Source organism: Epinephelus moara, chromosome 7, assembly GCF_006386435.1.
Source record: "Epinephelus moara isolate mb chromosome 7, YSFRI_EMoa_1.0, whole genome shotgun sequence".
NCBI lineage: Eukaryota > Metazoa > Chordata > Actinopteri > Perciformes > Serranidae > Epinephelus > Epinephelus moara.
Window position 1 is genome coordinate 33,435,283 of NC_065512.1, and position 22,910 is coordinate 33,458,192.

At 41.2% G+C, this 22,910-nt stretch overlaps 1 protein-coding gene across 1 annotated transcript; it reads left to right on the plus strand.

Annotated features, from left to right (window-relative positions):
- The first annotated feature begins 2,902 nt into the window (after window positions 1-2,902).
- Window positions 2,903-6,392, plus strand: lrrc3 (leucine rich repeat containing 3). The gene is made up of 2 exons (XM_050049628.1): window positions 2,903-3,362; window positions 4,718-6,392. Exon 2 carries the CDS (start codon window positions 5,006-5,008, stop codon window positions 5,804-5,806), a length of 801 nt encoding a protein of 266 aa, XP_049905585.1. The 5' UTR covers window positions 2,903-3,362; window positions 4,718-5,005; the 3' UTR covers window positions 5,807-6,392.
- Window positions 6,393-22,910: the final 16,518 nt, after the last annotated feature.

Here is a 22,910-nt window from a genome sequence, read left to right on the forward strand (position 1 = left end):
TACAAAAAAGGTTGTTTCCTCTTGTTAGGCTTTAATGTTTGTCAGAGATCAGGAGTGCAATGTCAGCATGTTTAGATGGCATCTTGACAACTGTAGCAACTGATTTTCTTTGCTTTCATCAAACCAAAGTGAAAACAGACACTTGGTCTTGACTCCAGTGTCGAGTGTCTTGAATATCTATAGCCTCGCTTGCTGCTTTCATGCTAGTAGCTTAGCTCGCTAACTGACTAATGGTTGCTTCCTCACCATTCTCGGAACCCATCGGCTGTATTCGGCGTCTGACTTCCGGCAGACGGCGATACAGCTTCTGGGGGCAGACCCCCGATTTTTGGCATTCCGGTTTGATTTGGGCGGAGGAGGCGAATTTCCGTTTCCGACTTCCGTTTATATATAAGTAAATATGCTGAACCATTGCGATGGATTCAGAGTTTGCAGTGATGCCAATTATGTTCCGCCTTGTTAGCCTGGCAACAACTGCAGCCGGCTCAAATGTGGTTGGACAATATCACGCGGACTACAAACAGCCTACAACCGGAAACCAGGGCTCTTCCGCTCTTCTTCCAGAGGCAAGATCTCTGGGGTTTGCCTACAGACTCTACATTCACTGAATGTAGAGTCTGTATATAGAGACTACTTCCTCACCAACACGTTCTCGGTTCAACCTCGTCACATATTGACATTTTGGTTATGGACTTTTAACGTCCACGTACGATGTGCAAGGTGCCCTCGGTGCGTTAGTTGTTGACATTCTGGGACACATGGTTAAGTTCTCTTCTTTCAAGATACACTTTAGTTTTCACAGGAAATTTTACATTTGCATACAGTCTCTTTCAAAATAAATACACTACGCCAGTACAACACCGCAAATTGAGGTTTTTTTTCCTTCAACAACAAACAAACATGGTTGGGTTTAGGCAACAAAAGGAAGTGGTTAGGTTTAGGAAATAAGAACAGGGTTTAGCTTTAGAATCTTACAGGACACGAATACCGCTCTCTCGGGTAGAAGTCGGTGTTTGTTGGACCTGTCCACCACCCCTCCCCCCTTTCCCCCTTAACTTTCGTCCTTGTCCCACCGAGTTTCCCTCTGATGCTGCCAGGCGCCGTTAACCTATAAAGGCAACAGGCTGCGTACCATGCTTATGTTAAAGGACACCTTTTTTTTGTTGGTTTCTGATGCTGCAAGTCACTGCCCAAGCACCGGATTCCGACGACTTCGAAGTGACTCACGCATTTACAAAATTTCTCCCTTGTATCTGTTGTATTTGGATTGATAATGTAATTGCATTTACACTTGTGGTTAATGTGGTCACAATGCGTCCCTGACCACCTCTGGAGGGGGTTTGACCGATTGTATCACAAACTGCCCTCAGTGCTATTTGGACCATTAGCACCTGTGCTTACATGTGGTCAAACACTATCCGACTGCAATCGGATCTCCCAGAAAGCATTTTAATGGAAGGTGTGAAGGGGGTGGAAGATTTTCGTAGTGAATATATTACATGACTAACAGCCCCATCATTCTCAATTCATTATGCCAGCTGGCTCACGGTGGGTTTGAGACTGTGGCAGCAGGACTGGCCCCATGATAAACCTTCACTCCTCCGTAGCTCAAATGACACCTGGAACACTGGGACCAGCCGACCTACATTTGAATCACATGGGGAGGAACAAATGGAACTGAAGCCGTCGGTTAAACTCACTCCTCTAAACCCATATGTGCAAGATTTTCTTTTTTTGTCGTTATTCTCAAGGTTATCTAAGAAGATTGACATGACATTGTGTTTTATAACCTGCACTAAATTCTAACCACGGTATGCTTCACGAGATACTGTGAGATTAATGCTCAGTGCACTTAACACAGATCATTGAAAACAGCTATTTAAGTTTCCTCAGCATGGATTGAAATAGCTTTGTTTTTTTTATTTTTTGAATCTCACTGATGACATGAAACAAAACACAACAATGCTAAATGCCCTACTGCATGTTCAGTCATGTACCATCAATTTGTCGAGGTCACATGGGATCTGACCTTATTTACCATACAGATGCAAATTGTATTCATTGTGGTTTACACTCCTCCTGTACATGTTAAAAATGTTGCATAACAACCTCTTTAATAAAACACCCCTAATAGCTTGGTTAGAAAAATGGTTCGCATTTACTGTGAGATAATGCAGACATGCATGGTGCTTGATTGATTCATAGAAAGCGGTAGCGTTAAGTAAAAAGGCATATAGTCTACTTTCTATGCACTTTGTGTGTGGAATAAGCCTGTGGATAGGGCAATTACCACTAAAATACAGTGCACCTCAGAGCTGACATCTTGATCCACTGCTGTGCAGCCTAAATCCCTAACATCTGGTCTGTTTGATTCAGCACTTGAGGTGATTAAAATAATCAATACATCACAGTGTAACGTGACACAGGCAAGGTCTTGAGGTGGGCTGTTAAACAAGAGAATTGATTTCAGAAAACCTGTCTTTCACTCTTTAATTAACATGTTGTCACTGCATTTCATGCTGCAGGACTCAAATGATGGAACATTTCTGTAAACTGAAAACTAATAATGATCCAGGGCTCAGGTTGTTTTGAATTGATTTAAGACACAAAAAGTCATTTTAGGAGTTATTACTAAAATACTTGCCATGATAAATGTTTTTCTCCTGTTGCGCATGCAGGAACAATATCCTGATGTGTAATTTGTTTGTTTGTTTGCTTGGTTAATTGTCTTAGAGGAGAGGGAGACGGGTTCAGAGCAGAGGGGAGGCGCAGGCAGGGCAGCCAGGGAGGAGGACAAACATACATACAGACAGACAGATAGTCGGACAGGCGGGGGGAGCTGGAGGACGAGGAGAGCTGCCAGCAGAACAGCAGTCCAAACCACGCGCTGCCGGGACTCCTTCTGGCGCCATGCGCGCGAGGTGCGGAGACAGTGGCGCGTGATAAGTCGGACCGGTGCGGCTCCTGGAGACTTCGCCTGTGAGCACCTTCACCACCACCACCATCATCATCAACAAGTGTGACTTTTGTGTTTTATGAGAAGACATAACAAAGAGCCACGTTCGGAGATATGAATCAGCTCACTCGGAGATTTAATAACTTCCCCGCGTGCTGCTTTAGAACTTTACCGTTATTCCCTCGCGGACATGTGAACGCGTCGAGGTAGCTGACTGCACTTTTTTGTTTGTTTTTTAGAATGTTGTTTTAATATTTATTTCCAGGGGTCTAACGATGATGCACGTGTGACATGAGCAAACTCCATTTCTCCATTCCACTCCATTTCTCTCCAACACACCTTTTCTAGCCACAGAGGCTGCATTAAAAGTAGCTATTGATGCGTCCAAGGATGAAACTCTCTCCCGGTAAGTACCTCTATAAATACTGTTCTTGTTAATTAAGTCATTTGCTCTTTTTTGCCGATGTAATATTTTAACCACAGAGCCTCATGTTAATGTGATTAAAATCCGCAATATTACAAAACGCCATAAGACAGCTTACTCTCCATGTAGGCATCATCAGCTTGATTAAACTTAAATCGCTGCCTAAAGTATCCCTGCCTTCACAGGTCCGACTAATATTCATGTTGAGCTTACATGAATGTTTACTCTCTTGGTGCAGTTTTTTAAAACAGATTCTTCCCTGCAAACCTGAAGGAAACATCTGTTGCCCATTTGATACCCAATTTGCCATCTTATTTCTCTCCCAAGAAATAAATCATAGAGGACAGATCGGACAAGCTATAGCACATGCACGAGTAAAACCTCACGTGCTATTTTACTTAATGATGTAGTGGTGTCATAACATACGTGCAGGGTGTTGCAGGCGTCCTTGTGTGTGTCCACATCTTGTCCACACCTCCTGCTGGGCTCAGACTGATGAGAACGTGCAGCGCTTATTTGAGACTTTTGCATATGTGTGTGTGTGAAAGAGAGAGAGGGAGCGCGCGCGTGTGTGGCCTCAAGCTCTCAGGCCTTTGCCAAAGACAAACGGAAAAAGAAAAGAACAAAAAAGAGAAGAAGACACCGGCTCCATGGGGCGGATGACCTCGAACACAGCGAGGGGTTCATTGTGAGATCAGTTTAGCCCAGCAGAGGGTGCGCAGTACTAAAGTGATGATCCTCCTGTAGGACAGACAGAGTCATTTTAAAGCCCATGGCTATTCTTATCATGAGAGACAGCAGTGCCTGCAAAGAGGGAGCCCTGCAAAAATAAATAAATAAATAAAAATCCTCATTGTTGGAGTCAAAGGGAGAAGAACTGTTTTATTGTTGGGTTTTTTGTCTTTGTCCTGCTGTGAAACAATGTAATTAATATTGATAAAGGGCTCCAGCATCAGAGGATAATTTCATGTAAGGTTTATAGCAGACAATGCAGAACAAAATGACGTTTGGCTAATTGAATGAGAAAATGCTGGCATTGACCCATAACTGTGCCTCCTGGTTTATGAGATTTGCTGAAGTGAAATGGATTTTCCTCACTAATCACATTATACATTTTGTAAACATTGTGGGAATACCATTTACTCAGCTCAATTTGGGAAGACAAAGGCATTTGCCATTGCCACTTAGAAAATGACTTATCTTAGCAGGAGTCGCTGTCTGGATGATTCTTCATATGTAACCTGACAACAGTTATTGCCATCTTCAGCTGCACTGTGCACCAAGTGCTTTGTTTTCTTATGTTCAAGAATAACATATATTTTCTTTGTTTCTTTCAGTGATTCCAGCCTCACCTGCCAAGCTCCCAATTCTCTGAAGCTTTCAGCATCGCCACAATAAACCTGAGATTACAGGTCCCTGCTGGAATATGCTATTTCAAAAGATTATCTGAGGCTCTATCACATCCATTTTGAAGAATTATCTCAAGAGAGGCCCTCATGTTGGTGTGAATAAGCTGATAATTTTGAAAGCTAATGAAGCTGCCATCATCACCATTTAATGCCAAGAAACAGGTGAAAACATGATTGCTTTTGCCTGACAGGACTTGTGGGAAGTCGCTGCTGAATATGCAGGACTTAGCGGGGCCTGATATGCCCAGGAAATTTCCTGTCTTCGATGGCTTTGCCCTCTTATGGGGCTTGCTCTTTGGAATATTCGTCACAAGTGCACCAGCGATGGCTTGTCCCACGAGTTGTCACTGTATAGAGAAGAGTGGCATGACCGTGGTGCAATGTATGTCTCGCAACTTGGAAAACATCCCATCAGATCTTCCAAGAGATACTGTTGTTCTTCTTTTGGCATCCAACCACATCACCCACATCCCCAACCACGCCTTCAGAGAGCTGCACTACCTTCAGGAGCTGGACCTGTCCAACAATGACATTGAAACTGTGGACCTCGGAGCATTTCAAGGTGTTTCCGACAGCCTCCTCATCCTGGATCTATCGAACAACCATATCCAAAGTGTCCCCAAAGAGGCATTTGCACGTCTACGAGCAAAAATCAGCCTCTCGAACAACCCGTGGCACTGTGAGTGCACGCTGCAGGAGGTCCTGAGGGAACTGCGTCTGGACCCCGAGACAGTGAATGAGGTGATCTGCCACACAGCTGTGCAGGAGGAATATGCAGGCAAACCGGTAATCCAGGTGCTGGACTCAGGGATCAACTTCTGCAACTTTCATCACAAGACCACTGACGTAGCCATGTTCGTCACCATGTTCGGATGGTTCACCATGGTAATCGCGTACGTCATCTACTATGTGAGACACAATCAGGAGGATGCCAGGAGGCACCTGGAGTACCTCAAGTCACTGCCCAGCAGCTCTCAGATCAGCAAAGACTTTGACACCATCAGCACTGTTCTCTAGTAGGGCCGTTTGCGGCTCAAGGGATGTGGTGTGTGTGTGCGTGCGTGTCCATAAATATGTGAGTAAATGTGCGGTTATGTACAAAATGACAGAAACAACACATGCAACACATTTACACCAGTGTTTCTGAGCACATTGTTTGAGGTATTTCAGTGACTAAAATGCGTCTTTTTGATTTTTTTTAGGCCCAGAAATGATACCTTTTTTAAAAAAAAAATAATTTCAATACATTTATTCCAACTTCATTAAATATGAGTAAATCTGACTCTACAACTGGACAGGGCAACAGCGATAGCACAAAATACTCCTAAAACTCACGTTTCCATGAGTGATGATGGATCCAGACTGGGGAGATAAATGTTCTCACTCTGGTGTTGATCCACAGTGTGATTGAATTTGGACTGAGATGAATGAGGATGACTGTGTCCCCAGTTACTTTGTATTGATTGATTTATGTTCTTCATGTCACACCATCAAGGTAAGGGCCATCTTATGAGACTTTGGCTAACATATAAAATAGGGCAAGGTGTAAATATTCAGTTTGCTTGACACATGCAAAACAGCCCTGTCTCTAATAAACCTTGAACATGAAACTGCTGAACCAGGAAAAAAGATTACTTAAAAAGATTAAACTGTTGCATTGTGTCACGCTAAAGACAAAATGTATTCAAAAAAGGAAACATTGCCATACACTTGTAGTTCTGATGTGTTTTTAGTACATCCCAATAAAGAACGTTTTAGCTTGGGATGTCCTGATCCAATCTCAAAGATTGGTATCAGGGCCCGTCAAGTAAATTTTTAACTGATCAGGACTGGCTATATTGAGTTACATAGAGAATCTAATCCTTTGTTTTACACTAGCTGTCACACTGGTCTCGCTGGTGTAGAAGCTCTCATGCAGAGACACGTGGACTGCAGCCGTCTCCAACTCCCCTGCTGTCTATTTCTCCTCCACTCCGCTGAGCTCCCGTGTGTGTGTTAAGGCCCAAACACACCAAACTGAAGTCGTAGAACAGCGGCGTCGAGAGCCACCTGCTGCGTCCCCTCTCGTCAAGGTGTCTCAGCCAATGCACATGAACACACCATACCGATGGCCAACAAGCGCGCGTGTTCTGCACCAGCATGAAAGGACATACCCCTCCATACCCGCAGACAATGGTCTTCTGTAGCCAGTTAACACATTAACAACACAATCCGATGATGAAAGAACAGAGCATATGTACCGTGTGCTAGTGAACAAGAACCATCATGAAATGTCAGAAGAAGTCAGTGGCTAAAGAAAAATAATCTCACCTATACAATATGCTATATCATATAACAAGCTCATTTTGGTCTCACCCCCTCTCGACCTTAGCTCTTTGTTTCCATTTGTCACTATCGCTGAGCTGAGCTGCCAATCAGTGTGATTTTATTCGGCGAGGGGCTCTGCTGTACCATTGTCCAAAAAAGGTCAGCAAGCGATAAGGAGAGCTAATGGTGTGGGGCACACTGCACAGACGAGGGCAGCCGACGCTCACCTATTGTCCAACTTTGACTGACAGCTGACCGTCGACTTGGTGTGTCAGGGCCTTAGGAGCTTAGCCCTGCCAGTGGCAAAACACGGAACACCATAAACATCACCAAAAATGCAGTATGAGACTGTTTGTTCTTGTTTTTTTCCTCAAATTGTGTGCACTGGTTTTATTCCAGCTCAATCTGAGAGCATCTTGAGTTAAATGCACATGGTGTTTAACCGTGGGTGGAGGAGTGTATCAAAAGCTCCAGGAGCGAAAAGCCAATAAGAGTAATTCATTAATGTAACCTAATCCATGCCAAAGACATACAGGCGATGGAAATAAACACTCAGTAGAATACAGTTCATTTAGGCAACTCAGGCAAAGGCTGCACCAAGGCAACAAAACTGCAGAATACTCTCTTAAAGGGACATTTCCTCGAGACAGCAAGAAGGCCAAAAAGATAAAAGAGAGGGCTTGTAATTTTATAACTACTCACTTATTTTGTAATAAATAAATTAATAAAAAGGAACAACTTTGATGCAGGGATTTTTTTTATGTGTTGCAAAATTATTTAATTGTCAGGCATATACACTGGATTGGTTTTAATAACTTTAATGTGCTTGAAGTGTGCACTGTGCAGCTGTCTTATCTAGGAAAATAGAAGTATCGGATTAGGACTCTGTAACGGCAGAAACTCAATATTAAATGGCTTGGATTGGGATTGGGGGGGAGAAAAACTTGATCGGGACATCCCTAATTTTAGCATCTCATGCCAAGGTTACAAAATAATATTATTATGTATAGTTAATTGCCAGGTGATATTCCAGCACTGAAGGCTCCAGGTGAAATGTATTTTAAGCAGGCAAGGTCTGCATTCTGTAATATATGCAGCCCAGAAGACCCAAATAAATGTTGGCATTGTTTTTCTGCAAACCACGGATATATTACATTTCTACGTTATTACGCAGTGGATATGCTAAAACTTCACTGTTCTTTATGTTTCAACAATGCTATGGTTAACGTGTAACCACTTGGATATGATATGGAAAAGATTGCGTTTTTGCTTTATAAAAATCATTTTTGATGGCACAATCCTGGCTGGACATGCAGCGATGTCTTGCTTAAAGACAAGGGCTTTACGTGACACAATCCCAGCTGGAAACACAGCAGTGGATCGCTTAAAAATACACACATTTGTGTGCTAATAATATGCTGGAGACACATCAAAGGGTCGATAAAACAACTGGTTTTGTGGTTTGCTGTTCTTGAACAGGGATCTGCAGACGTCGCGCCAAGGTGACGCGCCATCCCCGATTCCCTCTACCTCTGGATGACAAAGTCAGCTCATTTACTGTATCATTTTATAATTGTCGATATGATGAGTTTAACATACAAATGTAACATATCTGTAATTTGGAGAAATGTATAATGCCAACATTGTCTTCTGGCGACTGACTTTGTTACGTCCAACCTTGTATCTTTCTATCATCATATATTCAGCCCAAAGTTTTTTTTCCCATTATAAGAGAGTATAATTTTACAGACGTCAAAGACATTAAGATTTTTTATTTTATTTATTTTTTTTTTTACATATTATCACCATATTAATTAGACATGTATTAACGTATTAGCAAACAGTTGCCTATTAACACAACAGCAGCAAAATCATCCTGTTCTGGAAGTTGTTAGTCTAATAATCACCAGCTGTTTAATTGTCTCCACCATCTCCTGAGAAAAATGTTACGCTGAATATTCAACTTTTCTTGCTCGACTTCCTGCTTTATTGTTTAGGTACAGTAGTGCACAGTGGGTGTAACAGCTTATCCATGCAGAGAACAGCTCCTCGCTGTAAAGGGGGTCAATCACAACAGTTAGACTGAACCATAAAATTAAGCTGGAATCATGCTTCTTCAAAAATACACACAAATGTCTGCGAAATTACACAGAGAAGGTGTCATGGCTACACATCAATCACAGGGCTGACACACACCTCAAAAATCTCAACAACCTTCATTTGGACCTGCACTTCAAGTGAGTTGATTCATCTCTTGTCAGGAGGAAGAGATGAAAAAAACAAAACAAAAAAAACCGCAAACGTTTCACAAGCCATGCAAAAGTATTTGAACGCAGCAAGGAGGAGTATACTTACAGCCCCACAGTGCAGGTCGTAAAAAACAAATTAACAAGCTATAAAAGAGGCTATAAATTCGCAGTTGAGAGATACCTCTCTGTGATCCCTTTTACATTACACAGTGTTTTGATTCAATATCAAAGCCCTACATGATAACCTGATACGATAGCAGTAGCCTGGGAAGAAGGTTAGAAATTGCAACTGTCAGCTTGTTGTTATTGTTTTGTTTTTTAAATAATCCATTCATACCAAATGAAAAATGTACCACCTCCTGTGTAGAACCGCAAATGTGCACTGGTGTATCATCCAGTACACTACAGACAGAAATTCACTTGAGCTAAATGTTTTATTACATCTTGGAGGAGTCAATTATAGCACAGGTAAAAGTCATCATGAAAAACTTTAATATAAAGAGGACTGTCTGATGCAGCTTTGTACTGATTATTTTCAGAGCAATTTCTGGGGTCCAAATTTCCTGTATGTATGAATGTATATGTTGAATGTCAACATTCAGAAGTTTCAAACAGAACATCACTATTTCTGTTATTTGTGAACCACAGCCGCAAACCACTAACAGCTAAACTGACATGCCATTACTACAATTGGATTGATTGTAGCACAACACTGTTTGTTCTGGACACAAATTCATGGGTTCCTTTGTTGGTCAGGGGTTGATTGTGTCCAAGTGCCTACTCTCTGGGACTCCTACACCATAGCACTGTGCACTAAGTTGGACAACTGAGTGTCAAGTCCTTTCCCTGTCCGCCCTCGTCACTGCAGAGCTCATGCTGTTTCTCAAATCGGACACTTCATGTTGTAGCCTTGCCTACACTGCGTACACTATGTACTTAATTGCGTAATGCACAAATTTTGAGAGGTTAGTGCTGTGTCAAGTAGTGCGCATGTGCCTACCGTGCATGCAGCCTGTTGCAGTTGTGTCTGATAGTTTTTTTTTTGCCAACTTTCAGCTTTCTTCTTTCTTCTTGATTTTTTACTTAGTTAAATTATTGAGTTGTACCCTCTTTCATCATGCCACTAGAGAGAGTTCTGGTTTGCCTTTTCACCACAAAATTACCACTTTCTTTCACACACACCGTCTTTGCGCAGTGCATCCATGGCCACTTGGTTAACTCCAGAGGTTAGGTGATTGCACTGAAGCCGGCCTTCATAGCATTCTGTTTTATTTTATTTTTTCACAATTAGCCTTCAGGGATCGATAAAGTATGTCTGATTCTGATTCTGATTCTGATTTGGCAGCTTGTCACCTTCTGCTTGGCAAAGTGAAACAAGGCGGACCATCATTGCCAACATTTGATGAACAATTGTCCTGCGCCAAATTTTATACTTGCTTTACCTGCTTGTTTGCTCATTTGACCTCTTCTGTATTTATTTATTTTTATCAAAAATGAACATGCTTTCATGGCATGCTTCTATATCTATGAATGTCCGTGGCTGACACTGGCTGACGCTATCAGCAGCTGATCTGCTTAGTTCATGATAGCTGCTGCATTTCACAAGTATCTCGGCCTACAACTTATCGAGCATCTGACCACAGATCTAATGGCGTACACTGATGGTGTTCCATACACTGTTTGCTCTTTGACGCAAGTTAGTTAGCACTTCTCTGTTATTAAGAGCCAAACGGGCATATTTGTGTGCTCTGTCTCCAAGGGCAAATCTCCAAACGCATGAATTGTTATCTGATTATTTATTTTAAATGAATCATAATCAGTTATGTATAAAATCTGTGCAATCCTAACATGATTGCTCACAGGATGATGTGCAAATTGCGTCTGTTTTGACAGACTTACAGCTGCAGGTTTCTAAACTTGTACATGTATAACTGTCTCGACAAAGCTGAGCAAAGAACAAAAACTTGCAGCTGCAGTCTGAGAATGCTGCCAAGCAGTCATCACCCAGCGTTGATGTTGAAAATGCCCATTGTTAAGCATATATTCAACAAAAGGTAATATAATTACAGCTTGTGACAACATAATCATTATAGACTACAACCTGTGAGAAGTCTACATTAAGTCGAACTATATGTTTTCTAATCATCTCCCCTCTCAAGCTGTGGTCAGGACTAGAGCTTCCCCTCCCTCCGTTGGCAAGCGCTGGGGGCGCAACTAGAAACAAATTAATTTTCTTGCTTGGTTCGGATTGAAAGAGCGAGAACTAAAGATAACTCACGTATATTTGTGGCCTGGAAGTATTTATTCAGCTATTGGCAAAAAAAGATCATCTGTACAGGACATCATTAGTGTGGGGAACACAGTTAGTCTACTAGCATCCTCTACAGTGAAGACAACAATTTAACATGCATAAACACCAGACATAACTTACGTCCAAAGATCGTAAAGCTTACGCCACAACACATAACGTCAGTACTTGATGATAAAATGTGCTGCTGTTAGCTAGCGAGTAGCCTAACATTAGTATTTACGAAACCAAATTTTTACAGGATTAACCCAGTAAACAAATTGTTGGATTATATCCAACAACAGTATAGTGGTAGTAGCCTATATCTGTGCAATGCTTTGGTGTAAATTTGTAATGTCTTTGTGGTTCTGCCCCTTTGGCTACATGGGCAACATGGTGACCACTGAGGGTGAGAAGTGTCTGACATTGCTAACTCAACTTTTTGACCATTATGAGCACACCATTCGGGTATTTACAGTCACTGCATTTAGCCAAAATCTGTGAACGCACTTATGCTCTCAAAATAGAAAGTACATCCGATTTGAGACACAGCATCAGAGTCAGCTACAATTTCTGCCAAGCTAGTTTCCGTATGGGGTTGGGACCTGAGTGATCAAGGTGTTAAAGCCCAATTCCCCAGATGGGTGGATTTTTCCAAAAAAGGACATGAACGAGTGCCAGAAGACAATAACAGAAAAGTGTTTGAAAGATATAGTTAACATGCTTTTCTGTGATTGACAACTTACTGTACCTGTCCTCGTGTGAAGATTCCCACTCATCTAGTAGTTGAAGCAGGTTAAAATAAACACAACAAATTACGTGCAATTAATACTTGACCTACTCTAGACAAAGACTTCTTTTTAATGTTGCATACTGTATGCATCTGAGAAAATACGAAACACAATTGTAGGTCTATTTGTTACAGAAGTGTTATCTGTCTGTGCAGTTTTGACCTGTCATATAACAATGTTTGTGCCGGCCAATGTATACACAACTTTTACAATCTAAAGGAATGCACATGCCATCTGTGTTGTTCTTTTGTAAAATATGTCTTTAGGTAAACCCATGTCCCCAAGTGTTTGGATGTCTTTAAGAACTTGTATTTGTTCAGTGTCTCTTGTAGAAGAATTGTTCTATGAGCTGTGTATTTCTGTGATGGAAATGAAAGGGCTCCAATAATTTTGTTTGTGATAATCATATCAATTTTCTATCTGTCTCAGTAATTCCTGTGGGCTGGTTTTATTTCATGGATTTTAATGGACACCCTACCAGCATTTGAAAATAAAAAACAATATTTTCCAGGACACTTCAGTCTCCTCATTTTTATATTTTGGCTCTACATACAATTGATGGCCTAGAATTTTCTGAAAGACGCCAGCTTTCATCGTCACAAGAGTGTATTAGCTGGACCCTCTCCCTTTCAGATTATTTCCTCGGCCTTGCCTTCTCAGTTAATTAACTTGCACTCCGTGAGCTCCACAAATTCAGCTGCAGAAAAAAAGGAGTGGATCTGTGACATTGTTTGATATTAGCTATATTTTTATTCACCATTGATGCAAAATGTCACTGAAGGGACTATTTCCTATCTAAAAACAAAAAACAAAAAGAAATGGAACATAAAATGTGCTCAAAACATAAAAACATGGGATTCCTTTCCTTGCAGTGATTGAACAGAGGTTAAGGATTTGGGCATTTTTCTTTTATGAGGAAGTTTCATGATGGAACAGAGCAAGTTGGCATTACTATGAATGATAAATAACCGGTTTTTAATCTTCTAAGCAATAGCACCTCACAGTGCAGGGAGTACACAGAAGCCTGCTCTGTAACGAGTAGGCAAGCTTTTGACTTACCCAGCTCGTACAGTCTGAGTGCACAGTGGAAATCGATGAAAGACTCATTACTGAGAGAAACTTGTGCCTGCTGCATCAGTTTTTAAAGGCCAGTGTCACTAAGTTCTGTGACTTACTGTAGCAATTATCTGAATTGGTGTTTCCTAAACCTTCAGCACTGCGCTGTTTACTGTTATGGTTTGTTCTTTTTTGTTGGTTTTTGCTGGACATTATATCAACTAATTCTTCGTCGTTGTCAACTATTTGGAGTTCCTGCTAATGAATCTGAGATGTAAATGCAATCCCTAAGCTTATTACAGCAGAGTTGTGGGAGTTCTCTGTCTGGACCTGAAGTAAAAGAGTTAAACTTAACAAAAGTGGCCAATCCATTTAGCTCTCTAATGATGTTATCTGTAGAGCTATACTTAGTCATCTCCATGGCTTCTGCAACTGCATAGAAAAACATTCTAAGTCAAAGTTTAACCATCCATCCATCCATTTCTCCAAGTGGTAGCAGCTGCAGCAGTCTAGGTACAGTAGCTAAGATGTCCCTCTCCCCAGAACAATCCTCCTTGAGCCAACTCTATCACCAGGCTTTGTCAATTCTGGATTATGTCAGTTTTTTGAACAGGCTGTTCTCACACACTGTTTGTATGTTCTTTTATGAAAAATAACGCAAGAAAATTTGTACATATCCCACATAATGATGAGCCTGTAATTCGTTTATAACCCATGTTTTTGGAAGGCTGAGAATATGTGACCAACGCGCTGATGAGAGTAAAGAGGGAAGGCAGGAGGCAGGTTGGGGTTGTGGATGGGTCACAAGACACAGGACTTTCCCCAGGAGACTGGTGTTCAGAACTGTGTGAACTTATTCGAAGAATATCATACCATCGTATGAGGATATGTAATTGTAAAACTCTTGCTTCCTACAATATCTACACATGGCAACTATTGTATGGTTACTGGTAGGGAAAGACTGTGGTCATATATGTGGTCAAATAAACAAAACGTTAAGGCCATAACCCTAAAGATTTTCATGGAGTTAAATCCTCTTGTTGATACTATTTAGGAACTACATTTTGTACATCAAGTCATTAACTCATTTTCATTGTTAGTGGAGGAGTCCTGATCCATATTACCTTCACAAACACAAAGGATTTACAGGAATCATACATGTAATCCGGCATTACTCATTGATATCAGCCTCAATGTTTACTGTTCTTTCTCTTCATTAAAGATAAAATTATGCAAACTGAATATCCAGCTGCTGGTGCTTCACATTAACAGAATTTAACCGTCAAAATGAGGGGTACCTTTTGTGGTAAAGACGCCACAGGAAACATAGTTTTTGTCATTGACAGTGATTTTTTTGTCAGTGGCACAGTTTTAAATATCGCAGGGGGTAATGAAACAACAGGGAGCAGCCACAGTGAACTGTTAGATGAGGAGATCAAGGCGACAGTCTTTACACCTCCGCCTTCTCAGCAAAGGAACTCATTTTACTGTGTCCTGCTGTTATGTGGAAAACTTGTGCAGAAGGTGACTTGAGAAGGGACACCGTCCTTCTTGTTAGCAAAATGACCAAAATGCATCCCCCTTGTAAACCTGCCAGCTGTCTTCATCTCCCCAGTCTGGACCTGGATGTCATCCTATCTGTACCCAGACCTATAGTATAACTAATAAACTGATGGAGCATTTCTTTTTTAATCGTAGCAGCATTTGTAGCACTAGTTTAGTGATCACCTCACGTGATGCTTTTTAGCCAATCAAATCTATGCATTCTGAAAAGCTTTATGACTTAAGTGAGTGAGAACACGCACACACACACACACACACACACACACACACACACACACACACACAGGGATGAGATGAGAAACAACTGTTTTAGAAATAAGAGAGAGTAGTAATTTCACACCGTGTGTTCAAAATACAAAAAGGAAAAGGGTAAGAGGAGCTTTTAATCAAGAATGGACAGACTCTTACATGTTCATTCCTCCTTTGGTCAGTTTAAAACCAGTCGCATCAATTGTTCCCAGACCATGGCGATAAAAGCGGCATTGTGAAACACCACTATGAGACTAAGGACAGAGCATCTTTTGAGGAAACATGTCCACTCAATAAGGTAAGGGGGGCAGTCCCCCCTGTCAAAAATTGACAAATTACCTACTGGCCATGTGCATCATGACATCAAATAGTGGTTGCTAAATGGCTTGATGGAAAAAAGCTGATTGACATCTTTATTAAACGGTATGAGTTTGTTTGGCTGCACTGTAAACAGATACACCAGCGTTAATGACAAAGTAGCTGCTCAACAAGTTTTTATTGCCTCCAGAAAGGACCTATATTATTAAATTGCACTTGCTGTCACCATGGTAACTATGAGTGTCGTCAATTTATCCAGGATTGAAATCTTAAAGATAAAACATTGAGCTTAGGCAACTAGAACACCTGTTTAAGGTTAGGAAAGGGTCCGGGTTATTAAAAAAGCAAACGGAATTGCACATCCATCGCAGGAGGCAGACTCATAACTGTGGATGCCCCATAAATCAGTCTGTTGATCTATCACTCCATCAAAACCTATGCTGTCAGCAAGAACCAGAAATACTTTATGACTGGGGGCAGCAACTTGCTCTCAACCAGAACGAAGTAATCATTTTTTAACAGAGCACCATGGCCTAAGAAGGTGTTGATCCTTATCCCAAACTACTCCAGTGCAGGGAAAAAGGAATGCAAGGTGAGTTCATTCAAGTTTTTCTATGTTGTTTTTTGGCTCAATCCTCTTTTTGATAATCATTTATCTTGGCATGCTACATCAGTATCTTTCTTTTTGTAAAACTCCATGGAGAACATAATCTATTCTTCTCCTCTGGTGATTAACACGTAGAGCGACACACTTGGCTGGAATGTGACCCACTCGTACGCCTTCCTGTGTTTGTTCATCCTGGCTGTTTGCCCTTTGTACCATCTGTTCATTGAAATATCATTAACATTTAATTTAAGACCCTGACAATTCTTATGAGGAAGACAAGAGAAAGCGGATGCCATTCCTTCTTGTTCGGAAGCCCTTGAGTTCAGTTGCCAAGATATCCTCAGCATTTTCAGGATCCAATATTTTACAGGTCTTTTATGTGACTGATGAAGCTCAATATACATTTAACAGTCCATTATGTGGTCTTTACTGATCATTTGTAATGATTCAACAATACTTCAAACAATACTAAATCATAGGTTGAACCTTCTAATAAAATTGGGAATAATGCTAGTTGTTTGTATAACAGATCGACTTCTACGGGATAACAGCAGGGTTGAAAATTTGCACCAGCTGCCAGCCAAATGCTGGTAAAATATGCAAGTGGCTGCGAGATTTGCTTCACTCAACAACCAAAAAACAATGGTCATCTGCTGAGTGACTGGTAGATTTTGGACTCCACCAGTTACAGTTGCAGGTAGACAAAAAAGTTTATTTCTACCTCTGAATAACAGAATGGTAACTGGTCTGTGATATGTAAGGTTTAATAATTTGATGTAATGTTCTTCATAAAAAAAGATGGTGAAAAAAACTTTTAAATTGCAAAAACTCCAAAGACAACTTAACAGTCGTTCCTACAAATGTCACAGTTTTAACAACCTTCAAGCTTTGTAAGGGGACACTCTACACTCTGTAATAAAAGTTATTCAAAGGGGAAGGTTTGTACAAAAAACAAAAATGGAAACTCTTCATGGTCAGTGCTGTTATCCAGAGTAAAAGCTTTTGGAAAATATTTTGCTGTTGAACTTTTGAAAAGTCTTGTATTCAAATATTATATTCATTGTCATTATCTTAGGTGGAGGCAAACATTTTAGAAATGGGTTGGAGAAGGATGTCTCATAACCTGGGCATGTGAATTCACAACTGTCTGCAAGACTACAGTGAATAGCAATAGAGGCAGAGGAAAAAAAAGAAAATGTGTTTGTTTTTTTCAATTTATTATTAATATTTGGGTGACCTGACCCTGTGAGGACTTGAAGTGTCCCAGCACACATTGTACGGACCGTCTAGCCATGTCCCTGGCGTAAAATGGCCAACAAAAACTGCAACATTGTTAGTTTACTCAGGGAGGAATTGGAACCAAATGCTAAACTCAGGTAAGGAGATAGGAGGAAGGTTACTGATGATTTAATGAATGTTAACATGTTCAACAGAGAGTCCAGGTGACCCAACAGTATTGCAGGTGAATGAACTGAGAGCAGACGGGCAGGTAACGAATCCAGATTCCAATGAAGCAGATAAACTCACTCAGGATGCAACTGGAGCAGACGGTGGAGAGTGAACCTGAGGCAAAAAAAAAGGCAGGAGTCAGGAAGGCTGGCAAGCAGACAAAAACACTATCAATAATTCCACAGAGCAGGAACAGGAGTCTCAGTTGTTACCACATGGATTGACGGACAACTCAACGAATGCTGAATGCAGAGCCAGTGCTTAAATACTGTGGCATCAGGTGAGTCTTGTTTCCATGATAGGCAGCAGTGAGTAGGAGAGGAGACGGGAGCAAGCAGGGTGAGTAGACCTGCCAGCCACGCCCTGCAGCAGTACAAAGACACTCTGATAGACAGGGGGAAAGATAGACAGGATACACAGGGGGAGGAAAACATGACAAAATAAGGAAAAAGGAGGGAGGAGATCTGCTGATCCCAGTGAACATGGTCATTGGTGGTGGTGGAATCCGTGACAGCCAGGTGGGGACATTGTTTCCACGTCCAATAATGGTCCAGTCAGACAATGAAAGTGGATACTAAAAGTCAAACAATGATAAGCTCACAAATGTGAAAAGCCAGTTTGTTCCATTTATGTGTATTTTTATGCAGCAAACATTGAGACGTTTAATGACCATTGTTTGAATATCCAATCAAGATGTCCCATTACAGTTCAAAAATAGTTACAAAATTAAAGTTGCCTTCAGCTGGTCATCCTTCCTAAGCATTCTACGAAAGGCAAAATATGACCAAAAATAAACTAATGTGGACCCAACGCTAGTCTTCTGGGTGAATGTTCTGTGATTACTTTGCCTGGATCCAGACCTTTGAATCCGCCCACTCCACTAAATTCGGGTTGACTGATTCTGGTCTGGCACTGTGACATGCAACAGCGGGTCCATGTCATTGGTTCGACAGCCCATTGGTTCGACATCCCATTAGTCCGACTGTCTGCGGTGCTGAAGGCTCGCGTCGGGCGTATGGTGTGCCGCGACCGGCTTGAGGCGGAGCAGGCTCACGGCTTATGTGTTTGTCACTTTCTTTTTCATTTTAACCCACACCATGATCTTTTCCTGACCCTAACCAAGTGGTTTTTGTGCCTAAACCTAACCAGACCTTAACCACAGGGCATCATGATGATTTCGGAACAGACTTCGGAACAATGAGTTTAATATGGTCGGAACAATGGGATGTCGAACCAATGGGCTGTTGAACCAATGGGCAGTTCCCGCAACAGCGCTTTCTTGGTTAAAATAAAAACCACCTAGTGAGTGCTGCTGTGGGACTCAATTAGCCAATCAGAGCAATGCGTGGGACCAACGCCATTGTCAATCTGTCATTAGGTGGTGGACAAGAACCTGTGACAAGTAATAATGATGAGCCCTATAGACAAGATAGCCGCTGCTAGACCGAGTTGTTGTACATGAGAGAAGCCAGGTGACAAAGCTTATGGTGGATGAATGGGTCAGGCACAGGACTTTCACCAAGGAACCTGTGTTTGTGTCCTGTTGGTCAATGTTGGCTTACTAGTTTTAGTCTTAGTAGGCCCGTTGTGTTAACATCATATGTTGATGCTGTGAGGATGCCCTGGAGGGATATCCAGCTGATAACCAGGTAATGTCGCAGAAGTCAACACAACTTTTATTTTGGAACTATTTCTGAACCATGACGGGACATCTTGTTTGGACATTCAAACAACGATCATTGATGACGTTGCAAGGTTTGCTGGGATTACTTGGTTACCAACTGGGCAAAGTGGGCAACTACCCCAAGATTTGTTTTGTCATAATTTGAATGATTGCAAATGTATTTGCTAGAATGCATCACAAAAGCACGACATAACCTGAAAAGACAGGGGCCTAAACAAAGCCTCTGCGTTTTTACCCTGAAGGCCAAAACACACCGACAGCGTCATATGACAGCGGCGTCAGATGACAGCGGCGTCATTGACGCGAGTCAAGTGCCGCCCCCAAAAAACGGATTTCTATTGCACACTCCAGTCCGCTAGGCTGGGAAGTTCAAAATAGCGCTTTTTCAAGGGCGGCGACGCTGGCAAAATAGGACAATAGCGTAAAGTGCCGCGGTGCGGCACGTCGACACACGTCGAGCCGCCGCCGGTGTGGGTTTGTAAATAGAAAATAATGGGGGCGGCTGTTTTGACGCGCGTCGTACGGCACCGGTGTGTTTTGGCCTTGAGGCCCTGCCTTGTAGATGGGTGTTCTGTCAAAATGGAATTATCATGGATGAGAATCTTTTATTCATCTGCTTTGCATCATTGGGGTTGTGGTTGTCTTCTAATCAGTCGTGATTCATTTGGTTGCCTTCTTAAAGCTGTACTTGGATACGAGGAGGATTATGATGATATGGCCCTGTTTGGTATTGATTTAAAGCCAGTATTCAATTGTTCTGGTGTACACTCTCTAAATCGTCTTTCTAATGCTTTTCAGTCCAGCCAGAAATGTATGTCTGGCCAAATTACAGAGAGACGTTTTTTTTTTGTTTTTTTTTGTCTTCATAATGACATCTCAAAAACCCACACCTAATTTCACTTGATATTTTCCCAAGGTGAATATACTACAGGACAGAATCGAAATGGTTACAATTTGTCTAAAATATGACGTCTCATGTGTCTAAAATGTGTAAGAATTAATTTTTTTCACATGTTCTGTGCCATGAGATACTGCTCTGGTAATATCATAGATGGAGAAGTGCACTGTGCTTGATATGCACTTTGCACTTGGAGAAGACACTGAAAGGACACTCGACATACAGCCTCATTTTACAGCAACCATAAAAAAATACTATTTGCAATAAACAAAGGGAAAGGGCAATGTATGCATTACAGGGTGTTTAAACTGGACTATTTAAAGGAACTCGTGTTTGTTGAGTCTGAAATCACAGGTATCGGAAAGTGGAATCAAGGTGTCAAGTTCAATCAAGTGTTGAACTTTCATTTTGGCATAATTCGCACATTTACAAACTTGCATTTCTCCAACAGGGTTTTAACAGGTTTTCAGGCTGATTTATGAGCACTTACTGATTATTATTCAAACACCTCAAAATCTCCTTAGAGACCAAAAATATCTAATTTGAGACAACTAGACAACTATTTGTATCCATGCAAAAGCTCTGACTTAAAGATGTCATTGTTAAGAAGCAGCAGCAAATAACTTTATTTCAGCCTGAGTTCAGACTGTTTACATACAGCAGTTACACTTCAAGCCTCCAACTTGTTTGTCAAACAGCAATTAACACATAAACCTTCTCAAGACAGGCAAAAAAGAAAAAAAGAAAAAAAAAAGTGAGTGCTGCACTGGGTCAAAATTGTCAAGAGACAAAAAAAACGCTCAGGTGCTCTTCAAAGACAGGGAATTAAATAGTAATAAAAACAGTAGGACTGTCCTGATTGTAAACTGAAAGTTTCAAAAGATGTTCAAAAATGCAGTCCAAACTGAAAACTCCGAGGCACTCCGGGGTAATATTACCCCGGAGTGCCTCGGCCTTCTCTAGACAGTTTGGATCTTAGTGGAGTCCCACAGAGATTAGCAGTCCAGCGGCTGCTTGCTCTGCTGCAGTTCAGCAGCAAGCAAGTGGAGCTAACTGCTAACAGCCCCCGCCGCAATCAACTAACTCTACAAACTGCTTATTTACTGTTGAATCACAGCTCAAACTCATGATAGCTGCTAACACTGGTCTGTTTTTTACAGGGAAAACGTCCTGCTGCTATTTACTGGTGCTCAACAGGTTGGCGGTTCAATCTTTTACTGCCCAAACAGTTCGATAGTCCACCACTAATATTTTAGTGCTGTCTCTTCTCATCAACTCAAACAAAACCTCCGTTTTGTCATAGTTTTTATTATCAAAGATCTTTTTTTGTCCATCAATAGCTTATCTTAGTCACATAGAAAAACGTTGTTGACATTATCATCATAGTTTTTGTTAACAAAACACTGGAACTGCAGAGTTGGGTGATAACTCTCTGTGGGTTTGTCATACATGACCCCTTTCACATTACAAATAGCTTGTTGATCAATGTTCATACAAAAACATTGATTTGGGCAGCTTTTATCAAATGGTCACAGTAGTTTAATGCTGATCCATCCAAGACTAATAAAACAAGTATTTGCAATAGCTTTTGGCTTTAGTTTTGCACTTGAAAAACTTAATTCAACTTTCCATGTAGAACATGTGGATGTAGGACAAACCTTTACACAGCCTTAAATGACAATACCATTTATGACGTATGACAGTTTGGGTCATCCTTAATCATCCCAGAGTTCACCAACCTAAAACTCTCAAGTCTCATAGATTTGGACAGTGTGGGCCATTTGGAGGACATGGGTAGCAGGTGGCAGAGAGACTGCCAAGGAAGGTCACAGTTTGAATCCCTGAAACAGTGACTGTGTCTTGCTGCGTCAAAGTGTCCTTGAGCAAAGCAATAACCAGCCACATGCCAAAAACACTGTTGCTTAATGGATATAGATATGCTGAATCATTTCAGACATATATACTGCTAACATTTTAGTAACCTGTGTTCAATAAATGAAGTGTAAAAGCCTGAAATCTGAAAAAAAAAGTATCTACTGCAGCATCATAAACCAAGGGAAGCTTGGCATTTTAACTTCTTTCCATGGCTTAGGTTCCTAAATGTATGTTTCTACAGTTTGATTCTTTCAACTTAGGAGTGTGAGTGCTTTAAATAATGTTAGTGTTGGTTCCCAATTCTTATCTCACATTACAGTAATAAGCATTATCGGTAATGCCCTCCTATACATGTGTAGGAATGACCATCGATGAACAGTGTGCAGTCTGCCTAGTCACTTGAAAAAAAAGTTGGCTTTGTACAAAGGATGGGTGGATCACAAGTCACTAATTTGGTATCAGTCATCAACCCTCCTCTATAAATAATAAAATTATATAAATACAAAATGTGGGTGGCTGCATTACTATTAAATGTGTCCATTACTTTTGTATAATGTTTGTGCAAAAACAGCCCTGACTTATGTAGCTGGTCTGAACCACATGACAACCTATATAATAGCAAAACCTAGCACGCAGCTGCTCACAGTCACACACTTCAGAATGGCAGTAAGGATACATAGTGTAGTGTGGTGCTACTTTACACCTGTAGACAAAAATACATTAGGATGCACTATTTCGGACAAGAATGTGCCACACATTAGCAATGTGAGTAACCTCTGCAAACATTT

Bases quoted from the DNA above. Each gene is read 5' to 3' on its own strand.
- lrrc3 (XM_050049628.1), top strand. From the start codon at position 5,006: ATGCAGGACTTAGCGGGGCCTGATATGCCCAGGAAATTTCCTGTCTTC.